This window comes from Mytilus galloprovincialis, chromosome 5, assembly GCF_965363235.1.
Source record: "Mytilus galloprovincialis chromosome 5, xbMytGall1.hap1.1, whole genome shotgun sequence".
In the NCBI taxonomy this organism is placed as follows: domain Eukaryota; kingdom Metazoa; phylum Mollusca; class Bivalvia; order Mytilida; family Mytilidae; genus Mytilus; species Mytilus galloprovincialis.
In genome coordinates, this window is record NC_134842.1 from 21,622,373 (window position 1) to 21,647,231 (window position 24,859).

A 24,859-nucleotide genomic window follows, 5' to 3' on the forward strand; every position below is an offset into this window, starting at 1 on the left:
AGTATGATTAAATTCAGATAGTCAACTTTAACTATTTCTACATTTGTTTTTAAATCAACTTAAAATTATCAAATTTTACAGGTAGCTCAAGTATACATTAAGCTTCGGTAATTCCAAGTTGTTTGGTACTTTAATTTATTGCTGTCAAATTTAAGGCCTTTATCAATAGGTAAAAAAAGCTAGAATTTCAGTTCGGACTATTTCAGCTGACGGTCACCTTTAATTTATTTATAACTTTTCCAAATAAACTTGGATTTTCATAAAATTATAGAGTTATCACAATTATATATGCATCTTACACAATGCCAGGTTGTTTGGTCATTTTGGGGTATTGCTGTCAAATTGAAGGATTTTTTTAATTGATAGGACAAATAAGCTACAGTTTTCAGTAAGGACTAAGTTCATACAGTCACCTTTAATTATTTGTATAACTATTCCAAATCAACTTAGATTTTCATAAACTATAGAATAATCTCATTGATCTTATAGAATGCTAGGTTGTTTGGTACATGTAGTTTGGTTTATTCTTTCAAAAATTCTATTTTTTAATGTGTAGTTAAAAAAAGCTTAAATTCCAGTTCAGACTTATTACAGATAGTCACCTTTAACAATTTCTTCAACTTTTTCAAATCAACTTAGATTTTCATCAAACTATTTCAATTATACATAAATCTTTAAAAAAAAACAAGCTAATTTAGAATGTTATTCGTTTATCATGTCATACGAAATCTTCACGTTCACTCATTAACTGTCTTATTATAAATATTTCGATTTGGTTAAAGACATATAATTTTTCATTATGTTATATAAAATTATAACATAAGAGGACAACAACATAATCCAAACAATGCATTTCCATTTTTATGCATACTTATTATTATACAACGCTTATTTATATAGTATTCAAGGTCTATCCTCTAAGTTTGAACATTTTCATGAAACTTTTAGATAAACAAAAAAAAAAGATTTCGTGTCATTATTTAACGTTTGTAAACAATCCTAAATATCTGATTCATGATGTATTGTTTTAAAGGCAAAATATTTAACAAAGTAGAAATATTTCGATAAAATTTTCAGTGATTTGTTACTAAAACTAAATATATTAAGTATATTCAGAAGATTAAAAGACACAAAGTCATTCATATATATGTAGGGTAAAATTCGCACAATTTTGATATATGTAGAGGTACAAGTCACAAATATGTTAGGAAATTTTGTGCATTTTTATACAGCCAGGGGAAAAGTAAAAGGATACATAAATTACTTGCATTTATTTGAAGACATACAAAAACTACATTTGGCATTTATCATAGTAAAACGGGAAACAACGTCAGATATTGTTTATAAATAAACCCTAACACAAACAAGATTATAAAATTGCGAGACAATATTATTGTTTATTTAAAGATAAAATGTCGAACAGTTGTCAATAAAACAAATTAAGCTGAATCAGATAAAAATGTATAAGAAAACTCGCGACAAAAGTCCTTAATAACACCGGTAAATCTAAGACAACGAAAGAATTCAAGAGCCTGTTGGAGTGACTATTTTGTACTTTATCAGCAAAGGAAAAGAGGAACGTGATTATATTATCAAAGATCTTACATTGCCTCTGTTAGGTTAGGATGGGGAAAATGCCCTTCTCTTTTTAATTAGTGTGATTGTATTGACAAAATGGTCTTAGATGATTCACATGTCAACAGCTAAATATACAATTGATGTTTTACGTACTGTATATGCAAGACACTGCGTACCGCACAGACAATGGTCTACATATTACATGTACATCGTAGCATCATGAAAATTTCGGAATATCACGTTGCTACATGTCAGATTTTTAACTATTTGTACATCTTATAACTTTTCATATTCGGTTTTCAGCACTAATTATAAAGGTTCATTAAAACATGTACATGTGATGATAAAAAAAAAATGAAAGCGTGTTCGGTGGTTTTTTTTTTTTTTTGTGTTTTCAGTTGTGCGCTTATTGATTGTGTGTCCTTTCTTTTTTGTTATATCAGCATATACGAGCAAATCAATCCGTACTGATTTACCATTATAATTTACGCAATTTCACTTTGTAAATGTCATCAAGCTGCATCTATCATTCAACATAACTATAAACCACAAAACCAAAATCACAGACAGGTTGAAACATAATCAACATACAGCCATTAACGATATCTAGCAACACCCTATAAAACACTAAACTGATATCCACTTAAAAAAAACACTCATTGACCGAAATTTTCAACTATCAAATATGAGATTTCTCATTTTGGTCATCAGCTGTGACACGAAAACCCGGTTTGACGAAATCATTTGCCTTACTTATTCCAAAAACGAATTTATGCAAAGCCTTAAAATGTTTCCCTATTGTATTGACAAATGAACATTTTTGGATACTTCAATCGCAAAAGATCATTTCAAATGCCATTTTGATGTCATAATGTCAAAATTTACATAGTCAATCTTTAGTTAAATTTTACACATAAACATTGGTCTAAATATATATAAGCAGCATTTTCCACTAAGAAATATATTTTACACAAATCATGCTGACATCTTTGTAAAAAACATTTTATAACATAGACTTTTACTGTGAAGCCGTTGCTCATATCTGAATATCAATGAGAGGAAACTAAAATTAGACTGTCTTGGCATTTGGCATTTAACACGTAGTTTTAGAAGTTTGGAGACTTACGGTAATATGAAAGATAAAATTTAAAAGATATAATACACAAAAAAAAGTCGTGCATTGTATGAACCGATGAAGGACGTTGATTCGTAGGTTTATGATACCATTGTAAATGCACATGTATTGATCAAGCACGTCGTTTGGTCAAACCTCCTCCTTTATTACCTGATAATTGATATCATCACATACTTATCATTAATATGATAGCTTTTGGTATGTGCAATGAACGGAAGTACACAATCCATAATTTACCACCCGGGCTGATAACCCATATCAGGGGTGTCTCGTGCAAAAAAAACATAACATGCCGTCTCGTGCAAGTTACTTCCGGTATTTTCGGTATCGTCTGTTTACTTTTCAATTGTGGAGTCAGATATTTTTTATCATGACGTCAAAATTTTACGGGAACTTTTGTAATGTCCAGTAATGGCGGACAAATATCGATAAGATTTTATTTTTTGAATCCAGTGGTAAATCTGTTTGTGCAGAACCAGCTGTTATTGAAAAAAACAGATGTTAACATGGATAAATCCAATAATATAGATTTTCGAAATGATGCAAGTTTACAATTAGTACTTGATAACAAATGACATTGACAATTATGAATCATCTCATATGATACAACATGAAGCAATAATTATCATAAAACTGTAAATACTTCCTCCGTGCTTTCAGCTTCCAAATTTAAATGTTTCATAATGCCTTTATAGGAAGTGGTACCGTAATATATATGGAGGTAGGGAAGCTATTGTTGGACTATTTTATTCTATTTGTTGGATTCATGATTTAACTTCTTTAAAAAAAAATTGACTGTTTTAGTTATTTCATTTGTTTATTTGACTTACATAAAACAACTGTCGAAAGTATATGATAAGGAGTTTTATACATGGCCTTGACCCATATCAGCCTATCGACTATGTCCCGGGCTGATATGGGGGTCTCGAGATGATTTCCGGGCCGATATGGAAAAGGCCATGTATTAATCTCTATTTATCACTATTTTACTATAACTGTATAGATATTTTTATGCCAATGATTCTTGTTAAATGCAAATTTCCTTTTACTATCATTAGTTGAGTTAGATTAAATGCAAGCTATCTTTGAAACCGATGTATTGCTAAAAGACATTATTGGATATACCATGAGCGAGACGATCAGGAAAATTCACAGCAAGTTGGATACTAGAATTAAGATCGTCAAAATCAGCAAATGCATACTTTAAATACAAAGAATTGCAACGAGTTTCTGTAACAAAAAAATTAATACAATGCAATATGAAGTATTTCAAATAAATCTTTTTTATTATAACATATATCAATTAAGATGCATATAACATTACAGTCTCCTAATCATCATTGACGAAGACTTCATTGAATAGGTGTTATTCTTCCAGTGATACCAATAAATGCCTTTATAACTTCCTTTTCCTCCTTCTGTGTATAACCCATTCAGGCCGGAATCGCCACAATTATTATACCACCAAGAACCCGATCTTAGTATTCCACAATTACCGTTGTAACGTCTGTTTGTCCATGGATCGTTGTCCTTGTCTTTGGTAGTAAACGCTTGCCCATTACTATAATACAGGCTGTCTCCTGTAATAAGTATAAGAATCAGACATTAAACCAGAATATTTCCCAAGTACACGGAGGCCACATCCGCACTATCATTTTCTATGTTCAGTGGACCGTGTAAATGGGATAAACTCTCTAATTCAGCATTAAAATTAGAAAGATCATATCATAGGGAACATGTTTACTAAGTTTCAAGTTGATTGGACTTCAACTTCATCTGAAACTACCCCGACCAAAATTTCTAACCTGAAGTGGAACGAACGGACGGACGAACGGACGAATGGACAGACCAACAGACGCACAGACGAGAAAACATAATGCCAATCATTGGGGCATAAAAAACATTGTTTACTAGTTTCAGATAAAGTTATCAAACTTTTCTTAAGATAAATGTCATGAAATCGCAAAACATAATAGACTTTTCAATATAAAAGGAGTACAATCACAAAAATACTGAACGAGGAAAATTCAAAACGGAAAGTCCTTATTCAAATAGAAAAATCAAATGATAAAACACATCAAACGAATAGAAGTTAATTATTTCATTTTATGACATAAGAATCGCGTTGTCAATCGTTAACAATGTATATTTTAACATAAAGACTTAATTGATAAGTTATTAAATAAGGTTATATTAATTTTCACATAATTTCCTTATTTTGTGACTAATAATATACAATAACTGTCTTTTGGTGGGGTAAATGTGTGGTTTTATTGACTTTTGAAAAACAGATATTCACTGAGTTCAAATATTAAACCACATATTTTACCGAATCAAATGACAGTAATTGATTTATTCCATGCATGTTTCGAGGGAGGAAAAATGTAGAAAATAACAATTATTTACCAAAACCAACTAAACATCATACATAGTACCGTTATAATACACTAATATAATATAATTCTATCAATATGGAATAAACATATTTATTTATTTTTCACTAGAATGAAAAAAAAAATCAAAAGAATTTCGATTTACATATAAACCTATTTGGTTGCCATCTCAAACAATTAATCAATTTCTGAATAGAAAACAATGGAATTCGGATGATCTAAAAATATTAACCATATCTAATAAATACATAGATTGAAAATGGCTATCAAGCATTTCTTCACTTTTCGCTCATTCTATTATTCAAAATTTTTAAAACCTAAGTCAGAGAGGGTCGGTTGGTTTGTTGTTTTCCTTTTTAAGCCATGGCATTGTCAGTTTATGTTTATCTTCAACATATGTGTAAAGATGCAAAAATATATGAAAATAACTAGTGTCGAGTTTTATATTATATTCTTTGTAAGTTGGCCTACATAGTGTCGCTCGGATACAAAACAATTGATTTAACGGAATGTCTAATAGTAAATTTAACACTTTAAAATTATGTGCTAACAAAGCACGTTTTCTGATTTAACATCATCAAGAAGTCTCAAAACCGAGAACAACTGAAAGCCAATATTGTATACGACATGTTTAAACATACAAAATATGCAATATTGCATCACTATTGCGTTGAATAAAATTACTAGACTCCTTATATATGAAAAACAAATGCTGCTTAACTATAAAAGGAAGGGTTGATACAGTATGTACAGTGTATGCATCTTGAGCAACAGTCGTGCGCAAAATAAATATAAGCAAATTAGTCAAAATTGAACATTTGTCTTAGCCTCAAATAATCAAGTAATAGTCACAATTGCATTATTTACTGATTTGTACGCAGCTTATGGATTGGTTTAAGATATTGTCGAGAAAAGATTTGCTGAGAAATTGACGAAAAATATGTTCATCCATTACCAACAACGGAAAGCGATTCGGATGCATTAAATTTACAGAGTATTATTTTCAGTCTTTTACGAATTCGTCAACTCAATCTCTCAGGACTAGTTTTAACGAAACAATTATATGTGTAGTTGTTTTTTCTGAAATATGCATCAAATGGCTTTGAACTTTGAGTTACTAGAAGGAAAATTATGTACTTTTTCTCTGTCTTTTATGAGTTCAAAAAATAATAGAATTTTAATGTCAAGGCTCAAAATATGTGAGTCAGTAACGACAAATAGTTTGATTAAAACAATGTTGCTTGATTGCTGCTGGACGTCCAGTGGCATTCACATAACAAGTATGCAAATACCATGCCCTGAACAAAATCACCATGTTGAGTTGGATTACTTACAAGCTAACTTCAACCAAAGGCAACAGTATGCAGCAAATGGACTTTACATTATTGTTCATAAAAAGTGTGCAGTGATAAGAGCTATCACAGGTAACCGTAAACATGATATTTTCACTATTCGCGATCTGACTTTAATTCGGTTTTCATTTTCCCATGAATTATTATTTGGCAACAATAAACAATATAGTCTTGCGTTTTACTATATATAGTGAAACACCAAACATGTGTGTAGTCTAAGTTTAAATCACACAACCAGAGTTTATATTTTTTAGCTCCGACTGAAGTTGTTTCAAAAATATGTCACTAAAATCAAATTAGATACTGTATAGAGAATAGTTTGTTTAATCTTATCCTTGCTACGACTTTATATAGTTAGTTCTCACAACTCAAGTACTTAATAATTGAATAGTGATTTTCAACACTGAATTTTCTGACTTCAATACACTGATTGTTTTTTTTTTTTGTTCACCCAACTTGTGTTCAAGTAATTGTCAACTTTACACCGCATTTAGACCATGATTTGTATGTTTAGAATTAATGAGACTTTCGATGTGATTGAACTTATCTTTCGACTTTTTTCTTATAAAGTTCCCTTAGGATTGACTTTAAAATCATGTGTGTTGCATCGGAGACATTTTATCAATACATCGACGATTAAAAGAAGCTTTTTAAAGATAATTTAACACAGGTTTAAACTGGACTCTTGTATAAACTTAAGTTGATAACATAATTTCTAATAAGGAATTAAAGCCACCAATTTTGGAATTCGACTTCGTGTTGTTCATTCTTTACACAAAAAAGGATAAAAGATTTGTAAACATTGCTTTTTATGTTGATTTATTTGGTGTTACAATGCATTATATATTTCAGAGTCGAAATTGAACCTCTCATAAGGCTATACAAGCAATTTGAACGTTTCCGGTGGAATGATGCTCAACCAAAATTATCAGTTGGAGGTAAACAAATTACAAACTTTCTACAAAATTCCGATAAAAATGATAGTAACAATAAACATCAGTCTGCATCATTTCCAAAGTATACCGTCTTTATTACTTTTCCAAGAATACCCTTAACATAGTGAAACAAAACCATTACCAGGTATTGCCCTGCGTTGCTGCAGGCAACATTGAAGTGACACATTATGAAGCTTCAGTCCAAAATAAAAAAACCTATTAGCAAACAGGACGTTACTGAATGGCAGATGTAAAATAGATTACACGCTTCAACTAAAAATCATTAAGCTGCTGACCAAATCTCAAATTATCCCCTTTCATAAAAAACTGTCCATCTCTATTTAATGTTTTTTGGCATTACTTTGTAATACCCTGCATAACTTTGCATTTGGCTACTCAAACGTTTCTATCTAATCATACATGATAACTGAAATTTTAGAAGGACAGACAACACTCATGTTGTTCTATTACTCAAGATACAATCGGTAAAGAAGAAATTTTGTTGTATTGCTTATATTGTATATGTTACAAATATTGATGCGCTTGGTAAACATTGTAGTCCTAAACTATAAACCGTTAACAAATTACATTCAATAAGGTTCTCATGGTGTTTTGGGGTAATCCATTCTTGGATTTTTTTTTATGTCATGATTCATTTGTAGTAACTAAATTATAACTCACCAGCATTCCCACTGTACCCAGCAACAGTTAGTTTATAGTTTGTAGAGGCATCACCGACGACAAATGTTGAATATTTGGCATAAGCTTGGTTACCATTGAAATCGGATATGTCAACTCTTAATTCATACTTTCCCTGTGAAGTCAGTTTATTCATTCTTCGGTTCCCTAAAACACATGATACGTTGACATTTTTACTTAAAATGTCTGTTTGTTTTGTTCAAACTTCGTTTTTGATATATGAAATTTTATGCGACTGTCGTACAAGTGAGAGGTTTAGTCAGCTTTAAAATCAGGGTTAATCCACTATTTTCGACATCAGAAATGTCTGTACCAATTCAGGAATATAACAATTGTAATCCATTCATTTGATGTGTTTAGGCTTTTGATTTGTCATTTGATTAGATAATGTCCGTTTTGAAATTTACTTGGAGCTCAGTAATTTTGTAATTTTGCTTTTTGCAGAATTCATCTTCTACAGACATTTCCTTATATTTCAAACCATTATTAATGTTTATTCTAATCAGCAGATGCATATTATTAGCTTAGATAAAAAGAAATCCTGACAGTTTTAATACTCATGATGTACTCGTTTCGTTGATATGTAAATGAACACATGACCCAGTTGGATGATATGCTAGTCTTATTCATACTACAAAAATATTTTAAAGGTTTTTAATCAAAGATGTCTCAGTTATTAAAGAAACAAATAAATCCATACAAGAGTGAGTGTGGCAAATGTATACTGCTGTTCAAAAGTCATAAATCGATTGAGAAGAACAAATCCGGGTTACAAACTCAAACTCAGGGAAACACATCAACAATAAGAGGAAAATAACGAAACAACAGATACATTTAAGTGCAACAACAAACAAACGACAATGCAACAACACACATAGAAACCAAATGTAAAATATCAACTGTCATTTTCCTGACTTGGAACAGGACATTTTAAGACAAAATGGTGGGTTGAACCTAGTTGTGTGCAAGTGACTAGCCAAATCTCGCGCTTGTATGACAATGTTAAATATACCACTAAAATGACAACATTACATGACAAATAAATGCACGAATATTCAGATAAGAGAAATCCATAAAAAAAAATAATATATTATTTCATCTCGACATGTTAATCACATAATTACAACGAACACGCAAAATACTTTGAGACAGTATTATCTCACAATAATAGCATAACAGAATTACAAACTGCCCGTCACACGAATGTTTCAACGCAAACAAAAGTGACGTCACAGGTAAATTTCTTAAAATTAAATATAAATCAATATTAGGTTTGTATTTATGTTGTTTGATGTTTGGATAACAATTACAAGAATGTTAGTATACAATTGCGTTATAAATTAAATAATTAATTGTATAAACAAGTTATGTTGGTATTTCTTAAAAATCAAACTGTAAAACAAATAGATTGTAAGACATAGTTGCTTTTATCTTAAATCATAGTAATGAAGTGGGTGATTATTTATCTTTACTTTCACATACTAATAGAAAATTTAAAAAAAAATGAATTACAACTACAAAAGATATAAAATACACCAATATGCGATCCGAATTACAACACCAACATCATCATTGCATAGAAAAATGTTGGATACGTCTAATATCATTTCAAAATTACACTCAGCAAAACAGTTGTATTCGTGAAAAGATCATGTTTTTGGTACTTAAAAAACGTAAATGGTGAACCACAATCTAAGACGCGGTATCGATTGTTAGTTAAGAAACAGACACATCGTATGGATCAACAAATTTATGATGGCGTCCATACAATTTACGAAGTGTCCATTAAATTTGCAATATATCATTCAAGACCCCTGAAAGGTTTGTTACAATGGTTGTTAAAGTGCAGAGAACGTGGCGGTCTCTCTACACGAGGCATCGTATTTACAATGCAATCCCTCTCCCATATACCCTCATTTGCCAGTGGCAGTTAAAATGTTTCTGATTTTTTCCGATTGTCATCAAATGTTATTTTTATTTCGTCCGTCTTGAACATGTATGAAATTTTTCCCGTTGGCCTGTAAGCAACCAAATATCATTCAGTCAATATAATTTATAATATCATAACAAAATCCTGCTTCAAAGTGAAATGTCAATGCATAATTATTTGTTTACAACAGTTGTTCCTATACAGTCAACAAGCAAAAATTATAGAGTTCGGGGCTTTAGTCATTGCGGTAGGATAGGTTCATAGATAGCCACTGTTGGTTGATTTAAGATATACGTAACACAAGTGTTCATTTTAATGTTTAAAGTGTTATATGATATTAACTACCTTCAAAGCAACTGACGCAGTCGTTTTACGATCATATAAGTAAGTCACAGCTATGAATTATATCAAAATCGCTGAACTTAATCCTAATCGGACAAAGTGTTATAAATCCTCAATTCCTTCATGTGTTCATTGGACGGTAATTTGTCAATTATGAATAAAAATTATGTTTTTTTTTTATTTTCTAAAATATACTAGCATTTTAGTTTCTAACTTATTGAAAAATTGCAAAAAACACTTACAGAATAACCTCATTTTTTTTTAATTTTTAAACATATTTTATCTTTATACTTAAAATTGAGAATGGAAATGGGGAATGTGTCAAAGAGACAACAACCCGACCAAATAAAAAACAACAGCAGAGGGTCACCAACAGGTCTTCAATGTAGCGAGAAATTCCCGCACCTGGAGGCGTCCTTCAGCTGGCCCCTAAACAAATATATACTAGTCCAGTGATAATGAACGCCATACTAATTTCCAAATTGTACACAAGAAACTAAAATTAAAATAATACAAGACTAACAAAGGCCAGAGGCTCCTGACTTGGGACAGGCGCAAAAATGCCGTGGGGTTAAACATGTTTGTGAGATCTCAACCCTCCCCCTATACCTATCACCAATGTAGAAAAGTAAACGCATAACAATACGCACATTAACATTTAAATCAAGAGAAGTCCGAGTCTGATGTCAGAAGATGTAACCAAAGAAAATAAACAAAATGACAATAATACATAAATAACAACAGACTACTAGCAGTTTACTGACATGCCAGCTCCAGACTTCAATTAAACTGACTGAAAGATTATGATTTCATCATATGAACATCAGGCACAATCCTTCCCGTTAGGGGTTTAGTATCATACCATCATAACATATATGAGAAGAACATAACCCGTGTCATGCCAACAACTGGTTTTAGAATAATGTGTTTAGTTCCGATGCAAAGACCTTATCAGTGACTCAATATTAACGCCAAAATATGCAATCTTTAATGACTTGACAACAGTATCGTAATTATATCCCTTCTTAATAAGTCTATTCAAAGGTTTTGTAAGTTTCTGAGGTGAATACTGACACCTTTGTGCTTTATAAAGAATATTTCCATAAAAAATTGGATGTGAAATACCTGAACGTATTAGAAGTCTGCATGTTGAGCTATATTTACGAATGATGTCTTTATACCGATAATAAAATTTAGTAAATGTTTTGACTAGTTTGTGATATCGAAAACCCTGGTGTAATAATTTTTCAGTAATACATAAATTTCTCTCGTTAAAATCTAAAACATTGTTACATACACGAGCGAATCGTACAAGTTGAGATATATAAACACCGTAAGATGGTGACAAGGGAACGTCACCTTCTAAAAACGGATAATTAACGATAGGAAATGAAAAATCATCCCTTTTATCATAAATTTTAGTATTCAGCTTTCCATTAGTGATATAGATATCAAGATCGAGAACAGGGCAGTGGTCATTGTTAGTATTAGATTTATTTAAAGTAAGTTCAACAGGATAAATTTCATTAATATACATACTGAAGTCGTCATTATTGAGAGCCAAATATCTAAAAGTATTATTAAATTTGTTTATCAGATATTGTTTTGATGGGTCTTTGCTTATTTTTGTCATAAATTGTAACTCATAACAATACAAAAACAGGTCCGCAATAAGTGGTGCACAGTTAGTCCCCATTGGAATTCCGATAATCTGACGATATACGGAATCCCCAAAGCGAACAAAAATGTTATCTAGTAAAAATTCAAGTTGTTTTATAACTATTCTGATCTGAGCGTCACTGATGAGTGGTTTGTAGACGAAACGTGCGTCTTGCGTATTAAATAATAATCCTTGTACCTTTAGTTTAGTTTAAAAAAATATATTTTTAGGGGATTGGAAAGGGCTGTATAGCCAGTCAAGGTCGTTGAAAAATTCCATTTGTGGTAATCCCTTTCCATTTAGCGGGTGCGAGAGCTGCCTTGTAGCGGCATAAGCCTACTCTTTTTCGAAATCTACAAGGGTGTCATTTACGTGCAAGAGATATGGCTCTCTCTTAACACGGGTCAGCCATTTATCGTCCCCTATCGACGGACTATCATCCTGGTAGATTTGATAACTATAATCACTAATCACCTGTTAAATCAACCCTAAGTTACACATGGAAACGACAGAGGGACCCTGTTTTTACAGTCTCATTTGTCGTCGGAAAAACATATAAAAAAACAAAAACTCCCATTATCAATAATTAACATCCCTCTTTATAAATATACTCTATCTTTGCACAAATGTACATGTAATCATCATCTATCTATATATTTATACATCACACCATATATAATCATTTGAATAAAGTATTTGTTCTATCTTTAATTTTTTTTTTTGACAAGAGCTACCTATAATTATCAGTTTCAATTTTAGAGAACTTTAATCCGTTATTTTGTTATGTTAATTTCTATTACGTTAAATTTCTGGTCAAGTGATCTTTTGTCACGTGCTACTCGTAAATATCATCTGAAAGTTAATGTGCAGTTCATTCATAAAAGTTGGATTTAATTACCTCATTTTGACATTTTGACATGAATATTTAAAAATGTTTTTTTTTGGAAATTTTTCTTTTTTTTTTCTCTCCAGTGTGCAGATAAATCATTTCAACTTGTTCCTTCATTAATGAAAATTTGTATTATTTTTGCAGACTTAGATAATTTATGATTTTTGCAATTTCAAGAGACAACAAATGACTCTCACAAAAAAATAGAAAATTTTGTAAGATTAGTTGTGAGATAATTCTCAATCAGAAACCCCAAAAGGTAGATTTTACGAAGCTCACCGTACAGCCTTCAACAATGAAAAAAAATCCATAATGCATAGCGAACTATAAAAGGTCCCGAAATGACAAATGAAAAGAAATTTAAACTTGAAAAATAACGACAACCACTGAATAACAGACTTGGGACAGCCATAAACAAAATGTCGCGGGTTTTAACATATAAGCGGACGCAACTTCCCACAACTTAGGACAGTGGTACAGCAGTACATCACCAGAAAATTTTTACAAATCATTTAACGGAAAACAAACAACCATCAACCAAACAACACCAACTCAATTACAGGCTCCAGACTTATAAAAAGCATACAGATCTTTCCAGGTGTTAAACATGTTAACAAACATCCTCTCTTTCACAATTCCCTTTTTAAAAGGTAAAACAACAAGATATAGCTATAGAAACATTTTGTCTTATCACTACTTTACCATACTGGTTGTCATGATTTTAAAATTCATAGTAGTTGATAATAAAGAAAATAAGATATATTTACCTAACCAGAATTCGGCCTCCAAATTTCCAAATCCATTTTCATACGCTTCCCAACCTCTGTAAAAGTCTGTCTTCCCGTTTCTTCTACTCTGAAACACCTGACAAATATATAATTGTTATACGTTAACATAGTTATTTACATTGGATAATGCATAGAGAACATCAGCATATTCTCTGCTTAAAGGCAATGATAGCGAAGCAATACAAATGGTAAGAGTTTTGCGTCAGGAATGAGGGAACACTTCATTATGATTTATTTTTTTTCAAATTGGAATGTTGACACAAAATATTATTTCCATTAACTAATTCAAATATGAAAATTCCTCGAATTACATAAATAAAGGGAAAATATTATGGAGGGTACAGAAGTTTAAGATTATTTTTTTTCGATTTTGAGTGTTCATATTTAAATCAAACTAACGATTTTTCTCTGACTCAGCGGGTACTATTTGACAAAACTTTTGGAAAAGGTTACAATTATTTGCTATCTCACGATTTAGTATAGATGAAAGCTTAATGCGACAGCAAATTAAAAGTGTAATTACTACCCTTCTTATTCTATAGAAAGAAAAAAAGGCGATTGTATCACAATGCGATACCTCAGGAAAATCTTTAATGTTTAATCATGTGCGCTTCTGTTAACATGGTTAGGAGATAATTGAGGAATTTTATTTTTCTGTATTTCGATATTAATAAGGTATTATAAAATATTGTTTTCACTACTTTGAATTCGAAAACTAAGGAATCTCAAAATAACATCCGTCGCATCTTCAAAAGACAATAGTCTGTCCGACATCAATATCCATACTTTAAATATAAAAAAAAAAGAAGATGAGGTATGATTGCCAATGAGACAACTCTCCACAAGAGACCAAAATGACACAGACATTAACAACTACAGGTCACCGTACTGCTTTCAACAATGAGCAAAGCCCATACCGCATAGTCAGCTATAGAAGGCGCCGATACTACAATGATAAACAATTCAAACGAGAAAACTTACGGCCTTATTTTTGTACAAAAAATGAACGAAAAACAAATTGTACCATAGCACAATGTTGTTCATTGTTAATTCGCAATGATGATTATTTCAACCTTTGATATTGTGTGCTTAGTGACAAATGCAAAAATATCATCATTTTTATAACCTACTTTTATTTGGAAAACAGCTATACAGTTTATATTCTATTTTTCTCTCTACCTCACTATAGATATAGGAAGATGTGGTGTGAGTGCCAATGAGACAACCTAGTATGCATGTATTTTTTTATGGGCAAAGCAAAGCAAAGCAAAGCTAACACCACATAGTTTTTTTTAATCTAAATCAAGAAACTTATATATCTTTTGCTTGTTATAGTTTTCAAATTATAGATTGTATATTTTGAAACTGAACAGATTACCTGGATTCAAAGCAACCATAATCAAGAATGATAGTAGCTATCTTTTGATCTAGAAATAATTTACAAACGAACGATTCCTGATGAGAAGATGTTTAAAATGAAGTGTAAAGTTGCATGTTTTTAATTCGATTATAACTAGTATCGTAAATAAATGAATATATGTTTTCTAATAACTTTAACTTCTTTATGACTACCAAGTATGTTTGGTTAAGTTAATTATCAGAACATTTAATTACCGTCCATCCGCCATTGTCGGTCTCTAAATCACAATAAACATCAAATCCTTTAGAATATTTTGGATAGATCTTATATATTCCGTTTCCTCTTTTTGATTTGACATCTGTGCAATCGATGGGACGTAGGTTTGGTTTTTCCTGTTTTTCTACACACAAAAAAAATACAATTAAAATTAAAATTTCAAATTAGTTTAAACAATATTTAAATCAAAAAGTGCATGAAATATAATTATCTATAATACTAAAATAACGAGGTCCAATTTTTCAGCCTTCATCACGTAAAAACAACGAATCAAAGAATACAACTTTATTTATAACTAATATAGTACAAAGGTGTAGATTAAAAATTACACCAATCCAGGCCCTTTTGTTTTGCACATAATTAATATTGCCAATAATTAAGAAATTCCGGGTCGAGTCCGATACCGATACCAATAGTATCTTCACCTGTTACATATTACCTTATATGTACGTTCCACATCTGACAGGCGCACCACCAAACGGTGTATTTAGGATTATGCTATATACACGGGTCATAATAACAGGGTTGACACTACTAAATTCAATCATTGTCAAATTGTTACCTATTGTAGTATTTTAATCAGTAAGACTTTCTAAGATAACAATACGAATACTAAAAATCTGGACTAAAAATAAGGCGTATATGTACAGTTTTCAATTTGTTAGCGGGCATGACGTAAAACAGCGAATCAAAGAATTCAACTTTATCTATAACTAATATAGGACAATGCTGTTGATTAAAAAATACTCCATTCCAGGACCTTTTGTTTTCCAAATAATTAATATTACTAATAATTGATAAGTTCTAGTTCGACGGGTTCAAACAAAGATGTGAAAGCAGAGAATAAAATTGAGAATGGAAATGGGGAATGTGCCAAAGAGACAACAATCCGACCATAGAAAAAAAAACAACAGCAGAAGGTCACCAACAGGTCTTCAATGTAGCGAGAAATTCCCGCACCCGGAGGCGTCCTTCAACTGGCCCCTAAACAAATATATACTAGTTCAGTGATAATGAACGCCATACTAATTTCCAAATTGTACACAAGAAACTAAAATTAAAATAATACAAGACTAACAAAGGCCAGAGGCTCCTGACTTTGGACAGGCGCAAAAATGCGGCGGGATTAAACATGTTTGTGAGATCTCAACCCTCCCCCTATACCTCTAGCCAATGTAGAAAAGTAAACGCATAACAATACGTACATTAAAATTCAGTTCAAGAGAAGTCCGAGTCTGATGTCAGAAGATGTAACCAAAGAAAATAAACAGAATGACAATAATACATAAATAACAACAGACTACTAGCAGTTAACTGACATGCCAGCTCCAGACTTCAATTAAACTGACTGAAAGATTATGATTTCATCATATGAACTGTGTATCTTATAATCGGCATGACTTTATCAGATGAAAATACTAATACTAAAATAAGGCTTGCGCATAATTACATACTTTAATTCAGTCACGAACCTGCGATATCACGGGTGTGTTCTAGTACAATATAAATACAGGGATTCGGAAACAAGAAAAACTTATATAAATCCGTCTCCCTTTAAATAAATGACAAAATTAGGAACATAGTATATCAGAAACTCGTATAATCTAATTTTCAATTCACATTTAACATGTTTATTCTGTGGTTTGCCCGTTACTCAGAAGTCAGTTTGATCGAAAAATGTGATCAACTCAATTTTTTTTACAATTATGGTTCGTGTATCTTAGAAATATGTAAATGTTTAGGAAATACGGTAACATCAAATCAAAGTTTCAACATCTAAATCGACATAGACATAAGGATAATTGTTATGGACCAAATCTCCCTGTTTCTAAAATAAATCTTTGTACAACTTTAAAAATATTTTCGTATTTCCTCATCCCTGATGAGTTTTCTACCTGATACAAATGTTTTTACATTATAAATTGGTAGTGTAGAAATGGTGTGTGTCCTAATGAGTCTATAATTATGACATTCTAGCAGATAGTGTTTGCTGCTCTTAACTTGTCCACATTTACAGAGGCTGGAACTAACAATATTTTTCTGGAAAAGGTATTCATTTAAGCCACTGCAGTTCAACCGGAGTCTGGCGTGAAGTATTTGGCCTTTTCTACAATCAGTATTATAATATGTAGGGACTTTCTTAGGATCTTGATTTAAATAATTTTTAAGTTATTACATCTAACATCTTGTGGAAGCCTGTTCCATTCACGAATAAGTGATGGTAGGAAAGAATTTTGATAAAAGGTAGTTCTACAGTTCATATTTTGAACATTAAATGCCCTTCTAGTATTACAGTTATAGACTTGATAAAGTTGTTGAGGTACGAGACTACAAAGATAATTAGGAGCTTGGTCATGAAACATTTCGTGAACTTTAATAATTGTATGTCTAGATCTTCTCTCACTCAGAGATACCCAACCAGTATCATTATAGAGATGAGATTTAGGGCAAAGCTTAGTGGGACATGTGACTATACGAGCCGCTTCTATTTGAATGCTCTCTAGTTTATCCTTTAAATAAATTGGTATATTATCCCACACAGTATCCGCATATTCAAGAATAGGCCTGATAAAACTGATATATATATAACTTGTAGATTATTACGCGATAGCTTAAACTTTAAACTCCTCATAAGATTTAAGCGAGGCGTAGCTTTATCAATAATATAGTTCACATGACTTTCCCAACAACCGTTTTCTTGCAAAATTAACAAAATTTTATTTTACTCATACGAACGATACCATCTATCTGTTTATACTCGTATGTAGAATTTGTGATAAATGCATTAAAGTTACTACAAATCAACTACGTAGAAATGAAGATATCGAACGGATTATAGGAACCTTCTGGGTAGATAATACAACCCAATAATCGTAATTGAAGCCTCATTTACATTTCGGAATGGTTCTAACTGAAGTTTAAATTCAGGAAATTTTTAAAATCAGAACGCTAAACAATGTAAAGCAATTGTGAACAGCAACTAAATATTTGAACTCATTAGATTTGAATATTTCTTTTTTACGAGGGAAACTTTACAGAAATATCAACGAAGATTTGTTTATTCCCTTTTGTTAAATTTTTGATAGCGATCTTCCTTTAGGTCCTTTCTAATAATATATTATTTCTTCAACCATTACAGAAAATATTGCACATACTCATACACAGTAGACTGAAGCTGATAGTATTACACATATTGTTAAGTATAGAAATATTTACAGATTTATCCAAATAATTAATGTTTAGCATACATAAAGAAACTAAACTAGATGCGAAATTTCTAATAAATCAAATATTGTCATGCTGATATGGATATCATTATACCTTTACATATTTTCTTTTCTTTCTCTGCATTGTGTAGTTTTTCACAGCAGCTGGTATGAGCCTTCTCTTCACCACCAAGTTTTAAAATCCAGTCGGCTTTTTCCCCATGAAAACAAACACCTAGAAAAATAAAGTAGCACATGATATTTCAATACAAGAGTTGTGTAAAATTACCCAGTTAAAATATGTATTCAACAAGTTCCATTAGAAGGTATATTCGAAAAAGTCAGTATGGATTAAACATTTTTTACAATTGCGTTTATATTAAATGACATAAAATATTCAAAGTGATCAACACACATGTTTTTTGTCGAATATTCAACTTGTGTTTACTTACTTTTTTCTGCCACCTGTAATTTTTCTGCAAATACATAAAATATAAGAACAGATAAAAGCAGAATATGTGATTTGAACATTATACTATTTCAAAAAACTTTGACTTGGCAAACATTTATTGATATTAATTTATATATGAAAATTGATATTTCAATTATTATGTACAAAGTAATAACAGAATAGCGTGACAGTTTAGGTGTTGTTGGTTTTTTGTGTCATATAAACTATCAAATGTGATCGCGTAAGCTGCTGTTGTGTTTTAATCCAGTGCTAGTAATGCATGATTATCAAAATTCTAGAAAACAACATGATTATATCAAAATGAAACATATCAAATTATATTTAATCAATACACAATGTAATGCCCTGTTAATATGATGAATTTTGACCGTTGAAATATTCATCAAATAAAAAGGTTACGCAAATAATATAGAAATACGAGAACAAAACCTTTCCTTTTTAATGGAGACCAAATTATGTGGATATAAACAACAATGGGTCATCGTAACAATTAGCAAAATGAATACAGCATTTTGAGCTATTAGACATGTCGGCATGGTGAAATTTGTCCCAATTAAAAAGAAAAAAGCCAACAGCCTGTTTTTTTTTGCAAAAACTATAAACAAAAAAAATATATGGAAGACATCAATGTAAGTCTTTGTTGTTGGACAAAATAAAAAAAATCATGACAAAACAATCAAAAAATCTGTGCAGAGGTTATTGAATATGAATATCTCTCTGCTTTATATTGAACATGTTGCGTTTCTGCAAATATTGACAATACAATTTCCCATAGGAACTCCTTTTACGGCTAAAACTGAACCACTTTTACTATGAAGTTTTGAATAAAAATCATATCCTAGAATTGGAAAGTTAATATGCACTACAATTTTTTTCAAAGTTCAAAATATAGGGCTGAACGGCATATTTTCAACGTTTATATGCCCCGAACTTCTGAGAGTTTCAACTAGCACTAAATTTCTTCACTATCCCAACCTTCAAAATAACCAATACCATATGCATATGTATATTTACTGGTAATATTCCCAAGGTATGTCGCTATGAAATGAAACATAGAGATCGTATCCGGGAACCAGTATGTAAACAAAATTAATTATCTATGAATATTCTATATCTCTCCAAAAGAGGTGTAGTTTGAGAAACAACTGTATTTACAAAGTGCAATCTACAGGCAGTAAAACGCGATGATATTATAATGTATAGGACTTCTCACAATATAATGTGTATGAGCCTCAGTAAATTTACACATGTGACTACACATATACAAAATTGGTTATATATCAATGTTTTCGCGGTTTTCATTTAATGAAAATTATCACGCAACTGCAGTATTTGGAACTGAATGTTCATAATTATTGACAAATAAAAGGTTATATACACATTGTATACTTCTGGTGTAATGTTTTGTAAGATATTTGAATATTGGTGCAATAAACGATCTTAAATAATGTAAAACAAAATCAACAACTCGGCAGTATATGAAAATAACAAATATCACGTTTTGTGCATCTGATGCGCCCTTTCGATTAAAATTTAGCAGGAGCTTACAAATCTAAACATGATAAAGCCAAGAATGTATAAATACCTAAAAATGTTAGGAGGTTTTGTTTTACAAAAGTATTACTCAATATTTTTAATGTGTTGATTACGGTACAGCACCCTGTATTCTAATATAAAGTATTAACCTACTCTGATATACAATTTTGGTATACTATAGATTTAAAATTTAATAATTAATCATTTTAATATAAATTATTTACTCTTACACACTGTCCCCAGTCATCATCGAAAGTCATAAATTGATTGAGAAAAAAAAATTCTTGGTTACAAACTAAAACTGAGGGAAACACATCAACTATGTGATCTTATTAAATATCTGGAAATAAAATAGATTCGGTAAAAACTCTACATGATGCTTTTTTTTTCATCCAAAAGAGGTTGCACTCCTGCAAATATAGACAAGGCAATTGTCTTTAGAAACCCCTTTAACGACACAAACTGTGCTACCTTTGCTATGAAGATGCATAAAAATCATATCCTAAAATGAAACGTTCATATGCACTGCTATAAGCATAAGCCTTCAACTTCTAAGAGGTATAAACTTATATCTAAAGTCTGTGCTACCCTTCCTTTCTTTGAGTCTTCATCAGAATTTAACTCTCCGCTATCCGTAAGTATTTCTATTGGTCAAATTCCGAAATGTGTCTCCAAGAGCTGAAACATTGCGATTATATCTGTGAAATGGTAGGTTAACATATTAATTTGAATATTAGATATCCCCAAAAGGGGCTTGGTTTGTGAATCAGCTGTTCTTTTACTATGAGCAACCTGAATTATTGTTCATGGTTTTTTTCAGGAGGGTAAAACTTTTGTTTAGCTGTATTTATTAGTTTTGCTCCGACGATTATATGACAAGATATTGTTTGTTTACTTTATAGGACAATGTGACGACGTTGTCAACTTGAGAAAACAGGAGTTTGATTTAGGTTCTATATGATTATTGAACTTACAATAAAAACGATCTTTGCAAAAAAACGGAGCCATCAACAAATAAAATAGCATAATTTAAGACAATAAATTATATACTAGTACGGTGAAGTTTCAATAAAATCATAATTATATCATTTTAGTCATTTATTGCACTTAAGAATACTTAATACGTTTTAAAGACAATATATGCATTATTTATGGTTTGCCACCTCGAATTTATTATCGTTTTTATATATTAAATGAGTATCATAAGGAACTCTTTTTTGGTTTTACCAAGATTATTACGCAATTGATTTGTTATAATTGATTAGGATTATAACATTTCACATGAACTAAATGTCAAAGCAAGGACTACAATATTGTTTTCATCGTGAGACATTTCCCTGTTATTCCAAAATGGATAGGATTGTAATGGTTGAAATTCTAATTAGTTGAAAAAGACAAATTAAAACGCGGGCATCACCAGAAATGGCAGATACGTCTGTTTTATGTAGAAATCATAACAATGAGCGTTGTCGTCTTTATTGTCAAGGATACCAAGAACTAGTTTGTCAGGTATGCTTGCAGGAGGAGCACAAAGGGCATCGATTTATAACACTCACTACAGCGATGACAGATAAAAGAGATGAACTTGAAACATATTGTAGGTTATACGACGACAATATTAATCACCTAATTACAAAAGAAAGTGAACTTCAAAATCACTTGCTACTAGACAGGAACAATTCAAAGAACAAAAAAAAAGATTGCGTCATTTAAAGACACGCTGATACAAAACATTGAGACATCGAGTCAGATTTACAACAAAAATGGGGAGCAGTTCAGGAGGAGACTTCAAATCTAACATTACGACTTACACATAAAAGATCTGAAATGAAACAAATAAAAGAAAATATGGAGGACGTCCTGCAAAAACGTGATATTGTGGAAATGTGCGAAACTGCTCATGTAGTATGACCATCACTGAAAATTTCACAAATGAACATACATCTCTTACAGCCAATTTACCAGTTTATTTTGCCCCCGAGATTACATCTGATCTAGTCGGAAAATTGGAACATGCGCATTCTTGTCAACAGTCTTTTCTGTATTCTCGCGTAGATGGAGAAAACGCTAGTTCGATCAACTCAACTAAAAATATCCTTTGAAATAATTGATCTACTCAGACTTCATTATGTTCAATAACATCGATTGCCCATGACAGTAAAGATGAAAAGTCAAGCTTTTATGTAGTTTCGTCATCTGAAATGTTGTCATGAAGTATTATGGAGATGGAAAGAGCAGAAAGATTAAAGATCTACCCGGGAAAAGAATACTATCGATTGCAGTGGTTAGGCGTATACTTGCAATAGCAGAGGGGGACTGTACTATTTATTCACTAAAAGTTCTCGACACTTTGAAAATATCAACGTCATGGAAAATTAAAACATTCTTTACTTTTAGCGATTCTCAGATTCCCACTGCACTCCACACGTCGAAGGTGTACGTTAATATATTGCAACCACCCAAAAAAAAAACCAATGGCAACAGAATAAATAGGATCTCTGTAATTACTGACAAGAAACCTCTTGAAATACATCTCGTTGCAGAAATTAATTTGGAGACATCCTTCGTGCCAGTTAAGGCTATAGCATGTTCCAGAGGAAATGTTACGGTTGTAATGAAAAAGGGTAAGGAAGAGGATGCCGAAGGGTGTATTTATGCCGTTAAATTAGACCTAAACAGTGAATCGCAATGGTACTATGGTGGAGAAACAGAGAGTCAGGAGAGGATGTTCTCGCCAACTGATGTCACAGAAATAAATCGTGGAAACTTAATTGCATGCGATCCACTTAACAACACCTTCCATATTATGAATCATAAAGGAGAACTCATATCATAAGTAGATACTACTAACACATTTGGAATTGTTAGACCATTAAGTTTGGATGTTTTCGAAAGAAGAGTATTTGTGGGCTCTTCATCGAGTACTGTTTCACCTAAAGCGAAAATTTATAGTATCTATCAGGAACAGTAAACAAACGCTAATCATATTCACGTCAATCCAGAAATTTCGTTCGTTGTTAGAGTTTGCGAGTTGAATACACAAATAGTTTTTTTTTGTTTATGTTTTCGTATTTGAAATTTACGATTTTCATGTTATCGACTTTTGACTTGGGAATAAATCATTTTCGACATGTTTCCTACTATGCGGTAAGACATTCTGGTACTTGTTAAAGTAATATCAACTGACAAAAGTTAAACCAAGCTTAAGTTATTGCTCTTGAGTATAAAATGAACTGATTTCCGATGTATAGAGACAATAAATAGCCTCTAAGGTTTGAACTTGTGTCGCACATGAATAAATCACTGAAGAGACGTTTATTGTTGAAATGCACTTCTGATGCAGTCAAATTGGTACTGTTAATATTAAACCATAACAGTACCGAAATACCCAGTATTATTTCTACCACTTGGTTTTTACCTTTCCTGGTTGAATGTAAGTCCCTATGGGTTATAGCCAGCCAAGTAGCCTGGCCTCAAAATACGTAATCGTGTTACTGAAATTTGCTGTTACACAATGTAGAAAATTATTTTAGATTAAGGAGTATATCTCTTCCAAGTCCAGTTACTTGTGCGGCATCGGTTATACTTTTTTGTTGTTTTGTATTTACTAAGCTTTTCAATTTCTAACCCCTCGCAGTAAGCAATTTGACATAAAGTGTTACCCTGTTCGTCTTTTCGCATGCAAAGTTTAGTTTTGGTAGTATATTTTCAACGCCTTCTGGTCGATCCGGCCCCACGTCGATTTGGCCCAAGTCGATCCGTCCCACGTCGATCCGGCCCATATGTAAAGTCGATCCGGCCCCAATAAAAAATATATTTAAAAGGAATAAAAATAAAGATGTATATTAATGTAATTCATAAATGTTTATGAATTTTATTATAATGTAAAAGGTGTACGTTACATTAACATTTGTTTGAACTGTATGAAGTGTATTGTATTATGTGACTACAATCTATATGTTTTTATAACATTTATTTATTATTCTTGATGAGCAAATATTATACATGTAATATGATATAGTGCATTTGTTTTTTGACGAACAAATATTATACATATACGGCGTATGAAAATTGCTGTATATCATGTTATTGTAGTGCTGCAAGTGTGACCCCTTTAGGTAAGTGACAGTGTAAAACTGTTAGTGTAAATAATTTAAAAGTTATATATATTTATGTGAGTGTCAGAGATAGTGTGTTTGTTAGTACATGTATGTATGATTTCATTGTTATATTTTAGTAGTGCTGATATTATATTTTAGAGAGTGAAAACGTGTATTCTGTGTCATTGTTTTGTTTTTTCTTGCAATA

At 31.4% G+C, this 24,859-nt stretch overlaps 1 protein-coding gene across 1 annotated transcript; it reads right to left on the reverse strand.

Annotated features, from left to right (window-relative positions):
- Nucleotides 1-3,973: 3,973 nt before the first annotated feature.
- LOC143075395 (microfibril-associated glycoprotein 4-like) lies at nucleotides 3,974-19,103 on the reverse strand. The gene is made up of 6 exons (XM_076250788.1): nucleotides 18,996-19,103; nucleotides 18,659-18,778; nucleotides 15,316-15,461; nucleotides 13,681-13,777; nucleotides 8,075-8,239; nucleotides 3,974-4,293 (listed from the first exon to the last, which is right to left on the reverse strand). Exons 1-6 carry the CDS (start codon nucleotides 19,072-19,074, stop codon nucleotides 4,034-4,036), a joined length of 867 nt encoding a protein of 288 aa, XP_076106903.1. The 5' UTR covers nucleotides 19,075-19,103; the 3' UTR covers nucleotides 3,974-4,033.
- Between the last annotated feature and the right edge of the window lie 5,756 nt (nucleotides 19,104-24,859).